General features: G+C 36.1%; 1 protein-coding gene across 1 annotated transcript; it reads right to left on the reverse strand.

Moving 5' to 3' along the window:
- Positions 1–502: 502 nt before the first annotated feature.
- Positions 503–2,355, reverse strand: LOC108307463 (olfactory receptor 51F2-like). The gene has a single exon (XM_017532827.2). It carries the CDS (start codon positions 2,318–2,320, stop codon positions 1,376–1,378), a length of 945 nt encoding a protein of 314 aa, XP_017388316.1. The 5' UTR covers positions 2,321–2,355; the 3' UTR covers positions 503–1,375.
- Between the last annotated feature and the right edge of the window lie 3,970 nt (positions 2,356–6,325).

Genomic DNA, 6,325 nt, shown 5'->3' on the forward strand with positions numbered 1-6,325 from the left:
AATTTGTGTGTTCCATCTCAAGGGCTTCTGTTTAAATAGTTCTGAGGTAAAGTTGAAAAATCTGCACTTGAAAAATGAATGTCTAGTGGTTTGGATGCACAGATGCTGGACCACATTGAGAAAAGTGATAGATGCAAGTAGGAAATAGATGTCAACTATGAGTGTATTCAGTGGATTGTATGAGGCCAGATCTAGGACTTCGTACTGGTAATACAGAAAATAGAACAGAGCCTTTTCCCTCCAGAGCTCCTTGGAAGGAACCCCTTGTGGAAACAGACATAATACTCAGTGATTACAACAAGGTATCTGTGAAGACCAATTGGAATGAAGAACTCATGGAAGATGAAGATCGAAAAAAGTTTTGTTTTGTGGGAAGGTGTTAAGTGGAAATTACTTCATTATCTAAAATGAAAAAGAAACCCTTTTATTGAACATTTATAAAATGCAGGAAAGTGTAAAGAATATGTCAACAAAACAACATCCAGTTATCAAATATATGGCATTTTAATGTTTGGGATATGTTTATTTATACTTTTGTAATGTGCATATACACACATTCACATGAAATATATACACAGTAGTAAGTACTTTGTATACTAAACTACCTTTTTTAACAAAACGTAATGTATATTTGTATCAGTATTTAACTTGTTACATCATATTTTATATTTTATTTAGTCAGTACCCTAAAGTAATTGTTTAAGCAGTTTCCACACTTGCATTGCAATGTATAACAAATGCTGTGTTGAACACCACAATGTATCTTTACATTCTTGTCCATTTTTCTTCTTTAGACATATATTTAGACAATGGATCCCCAGGTCTTGTACTATTAAAATACTAATGCATTTATCAAAATGACCTCAAGTACTCTTTTAAGAATTAGGAAAGTACTCCTTTTATTCATACTTCTTCTTGCTTATTGTGCTTATTCATATTCTTCAGCCATTTACAATTTATCACGTAGAATAATGAATCATTACAAATAAACTGTAAGAATTACTGAAACCTAGACTTTGCCTACGGATCTATGTTATATGAGCCCTACCTTGGAAAGCTACATACTCTAGAGGTGGTAAGACTACCTAAATGCCAAGTATGACTTTATTTGTGCATGCTTTCAGACATATTTTAATGGTGGTCCTGTACTGTGCTAAGTTCAGTATTCGTGATAGGATCAGATGTACTGACATAATCTCTGCCCTCAAATAATCCACCATCTAGAACTGTGTAAATAATAAGTTAGTGGATCATCAGAATAGAGACAAAGCATGTTGAAACTGGCTTTTTCAACAAATAGCAGTAACTCACAGTATTGAATGATCAAACATGGGTTGGGAAAGACTTGATAAAGAAGCGGTACACTCAAAATTTTCTAAATTAGCTTAGAAAGAAATACTTTGAGCACAGCCTTGCGAATTTGCTTGGTCTTTACACTGTAGATTATGGGATTCATTACAGGAGGGATAAGCAGGTAAACATTGGCAATGAGCGTGTGCACAAAGGGAGGGGCATGCCTTCCGAATCTGTGCACTAGTGACAAACTGATCATGGGGATATAGAAGATGGCAACTGCACTGATGTGAGAGACACAGGTACCAAAAGCCTTTTTCTGCTCCTCTGGGGAGGCAATGCAGAGCACAGAGTGGATAATCAGAATATAGGAGAGGAGGATCAAGACAGAGTCCAAGCCAGCAGTAGAAATAACAATGGCCAGTCCAAATGCACTGTTGATCCGTGTGTCTGTGCATGACAGCTTCATCACATCAGGGTGGAAGCAGTAGGAATGGTGGAGCACATGACTACCACAGAAGGAGAGACGCTTAAGGAGCAGAAGTAGAGGCACTAGAGCTGTTGTCCCCCTAAGAACAACTGCAAAGCCCACTTTAATAATCCGTGAATTGGTTAAGATTGTGGCATATCTCAGTGGGTTACAGATGGCAATGAAGCGGTCAAAGGCCATTGCCAAAAGTACTGAGGACTCCATGAATGTGAAGCCATGGATAAAGAACATTTGGCCAACGCAGGCATCAAAACTGATTTCTCGTGCATTGAACCAGAAAATACCCAGCACGGTGACCAATGTAGAAAGACACAGACCTAGGTCCATGAACGATAGCATGGAGAGAAAATAGTACATGGGTTCATGGAGGCTCGACTCAGTGATGATGACAAACAGGATCATGCCGTTTCCAGAGATGGCAATGACATAGAGACAACAGAATGGGATGGAGATCCAGGTCTGAGGAGTTTCAAGGCCAGGTATGCCAGTGAGGAAGAAGACTGCAGGGTGGAAAATGCTCTGGTTGAAGAATAGCATGATGAGTAAAGAAGCAGATGTCTTTGAGGGAAAGAACCATGCCCTGTAATAATGGAGAAGAAAAGTATTTTCACTCTTCTATACACCATACAATGTATGATCACAAGAGAACCATGTCCTAGTCTTCAATAAAATGTATAGCCACTTACTGTTTTCTTATATGTGTTCTTGAGTGAATGAGGAGAGGAGACAGATACTAAATTGTATAAAGAAACCTGGTTTTTAGCAAGATTCCCATTATAAGTCAGCTTCAGGATATTTATATATACATATATAAAACAGGAGATTAGTTTCAATAATATAAAATATTTCCCAGTTCTACGGCTGTAAGTACATGGGCAGACAGAATATTTCTGGGCAACCATAAGAAACACAATGGGGAAATTCACCCTGCTTTTCTTCACTTCTCAGTTTCTGAGGCAAAAACCCTAGGTGCATTAAAATTTATAAGTTCATGTGACCCAGTGGAAGTAAGAGATGACATAATATTAAATATTTTCTAGTAAAATACTTCTAATCAAATAAAAAAAAAACAGCTGTTGAGTGAAAAAAAAAAAAAAAAAAAAAAAAAAACTAAGTACCAGGAAAGAAACAATGCAATCTAAATAGAACACAGTGGGTGATAGCAGAAAGAAGATTTGTTTATACAGGTAGTAGCTGAGAAGTTGATTATGTTCAAAGGAAATTCTGCTTGACAAAAGATGGCTTAAATAACCTTAATAAGAACAAAGAAACTCATTGGAAAGTCATGGATAATAACTGAAGTAGTTACCCGAGCAAGTTTCTTAATTTTTCAGTTCTGCAAAAGGGCATTGAGAATAGATTGGCTGGGGTAAAAAAGGTTTTCTCTGGAGATCTAAGTGTATGCTTACCCAGATCCATCAATCTGTAGAACTGAAGAAGTTTCTGTATATTGGTTTTGTCTTAAGTTTTCTGACACTGTTTTTTATCTATAGAAAGAATGCTTGGTTTTTAACATATCTGTGTCCCCCTTTCACTCATTCATACATGTATTTACTCAACAAAAATTTAAATACCTACAGTGGTAGTATGTGCATTAGAATTAGACTTGCTACTTTAAGACGGTCTGTACATGATTCTGAGAAAGAAAATATTTGAGTTTAAGTTAAATTGGTTATCTTCACTGAAACCCCTGAATGAAGAGACAGGAGCTTAGACATCCGTAAGAATAATTGGTTACAGGAAGTGTGTTCAAGAGGGCATTTCTCTAGGTATTTGAGAAGAAGGGAAAATGTTCAATACAGGAAGTCTGAGTATTCACTAAAAAAAAAAAAAAAAAATGATAGTGGCTGGAAAATTTGAACTGAGAGGCAATGCAAGACAAAACAAAATCTACGGATTTTGAATTTAACTCTTGGATCTCAGGTGGAAGATAAGCCTCACTTTTTCATCTGTGACTTTTCATAGAGGAATCCAGACATGTACCTACTTCTGCCTCCTAGGAAAAGTGATCTCTGCCCTGATCATAGGGCTTGAGAGTTGTGAAACTAATGTCTATGGTTGAAGTCACAGGATCAGTGAAAAATATCTTGGAGTAATAAATCTAAGAGAAATAAAGTCTGAGGACAAAGTTCTGGGAACAGCAGTGTTTAAGGAAAAGACCAGAAGAAGCATCCTCTAATGAAATTGAAGAGGCACAGCCACTAAGGTAAACATGACTGCCAAGAACACACAAGGACCATTTTTTCTCAGACCTATGATCTCACAGCCAGAAAAAAAAGAAAATGGCTGACACAGTAGCATCTAAAAGTATCTAAATAAATGAATAAACTGCTTCTAAAAATAGTGATAAACCCCAACACTTAATATTTCCACATATGTTGCATTTCTGATATGTGGCCGGCCCCTCAAGTTATAAGTTAACTTTATGCAACCACAAGAAGATATTTTAACATAGGAAGAAAACAAACAGTTTTTTCAATAATCTGATATTTATCTTTGAGACAAATTTGGACCTAGTGATAAAAACATTTATTTTCCCACTTGAAGTGAAGAGCAAGTAATGACCTTAAAATCATACACTCTTTATTTTAAAAAGGAGGAAGCAGCCTCTCAATTTAATGTTCTATTTTTTATAGTAACTAAACCCAATTTTGCAAACCAAATAGCTGATTAAGGGTTAATATTCAAAATATATGAGGAACTCCTACAACTCAGTAGCAAAAACACAAATAATTCAATTTAAAAATGGACAAAGGACTTGAACAGACATTTCTCCAAAGAAAACATACAAATGGCCAACAAGTATAAAAAGATGCTCAACATTACTAATCATCATGTAAATGGAAATCAAAACCATCAAAATCACATTGAGATATGATCTTATACCTATGACAATACTTACGATAAAAAATATAGCAAGTGTCAACAAGAATGAGAAGAAATTGGACCCATTGTACACAGTTGGTGAGAATGTAAAATTGTGCAACCACTGTGAAAAATAGCACATCCATTTCTGAGTATATATCCAAAGGAAATGAAATTAGTAAGTCAAAGAGATATCTGCACTTGCATGTTCACTGCAGAATTATTCACTATAGGCAACATATGAAAATAATCTAAATGTGCATCAGCAAGTGAATAGGTAAAAAAAAAATACAAGGTATACATATAATGGAATACTTCTCAGCCTTAAAAGCAATGAAATTCTGACACATGCTATGACATGGATGAACCCGAAGTGAAATGCTTCATGATTTCACTTATATGTGAGGTATCTCTTAGCCAAACTCATAGAAACAGAAAGTAGAATGGTGATTCCAACAGGCTAGGGAGAGGGGAAAATGGAGGAGATGCTGTTAAACAGGAAATTTCAGATGAAGATGAATAAGTTACAGAGATCTAATGTACAACACTGTGCTTATAGTTAACAATACAGTATTGTGCAATTGAAAGTTTGAGTAAATCTCATGCCTGCCTTTCCTTCTTTCTTTCTTTCTTTCTTTCTCTTTCTTTCTTTCTTTCCTTCCTTCCTTCCTTCTTTTTTTTTTTCTTTCTTTTGAGACAGAATCTTGCTCTGTTGCCCAGGCTGGCGTACAGTGGCACAATCATAGCTCACTGAAGCCTTAAACTTCCAGGATCCAGTGATCCTCCTCCCTCAGCCTGTCAAGTAAAGTACCTGTAAAGTAGCAGTAACTATAGGCACACACCGTCACACCTGGATGATTTTTGTATTTTTTGTAGAGATGGGGTTTCACCATGTTGCCCAGGCTGGACTTGTACTACTGGACTCAAAAGATACACCTGCCTTGGCCTCCACAGCAGTGGGATTACAGGTGTGATTTTATCACAGTAAAAATAAATAAAATAGCTATATTGTAAACAGCAAAAATAAAAATAAGAGAGAAACCCAACATATTAAGTTTTCAGGTATATTTCTCTCTAGTAAAATTAGTGGTAATGTATTTAATGCCTTCTATGTGCCAGACAATTTACTTCACTGAATCTCTGAGGCTCTCTTTCCACTGCGCAATGCTCATAGAATTTTTCTTCAACTCCTATAATAAAAGGGAAACATAATAGGATTCTTGTAACACAGGGAACTCTACTAGCAAACATGGGGTCAAGAATAGCTTTTTTAAAAAATTCCATGATTTTTAAACCACCACTGAGTTGTCCTGCACTAAAACTAATGTGCAAACATTAAACTCTTCCTAAACAGATGCCTTTAAGTGTCTCTTTCTCCCCCACTGAGAATTCTTCCATGACAGGGGCTATAACTTAAACATCCCTGTTACCAGACTACCAGGATCATCTAAATAGCCCTCACAACAATGCTTCACATTCATTAATATCACAACACCATTATTGGGTATTAATAACTTCCCTTTATGGATGAGGAAGCAAGTTAAGATTAGATAATCGAGGCTCAGAGGAACCATATGACTTTCTCAAATTCACCCAACAAGCCAATGGCAGATTCAGGAATTGAGCTCTTTTCTTACTCCAAATGCCATTCTCTTGCAAACCCTTTATTTATTTATT

Source organism: Cebus imitator, unplaced genomic scaffold, assembly GCF_001604975.1.
Source record: "Cebus imitator isolate Cc_AM_T3 unplaced genomic scaffold, Cebus_imitator-1.0 Scaffold79, whole genome shotgun sequence".
In the NCBI taxonomy this organism is placed as follows: Eukaryota; Metazoa; Chordata; class Mammalia; order Primates; family Cebidae; genus Cebus; species Cebus imitator.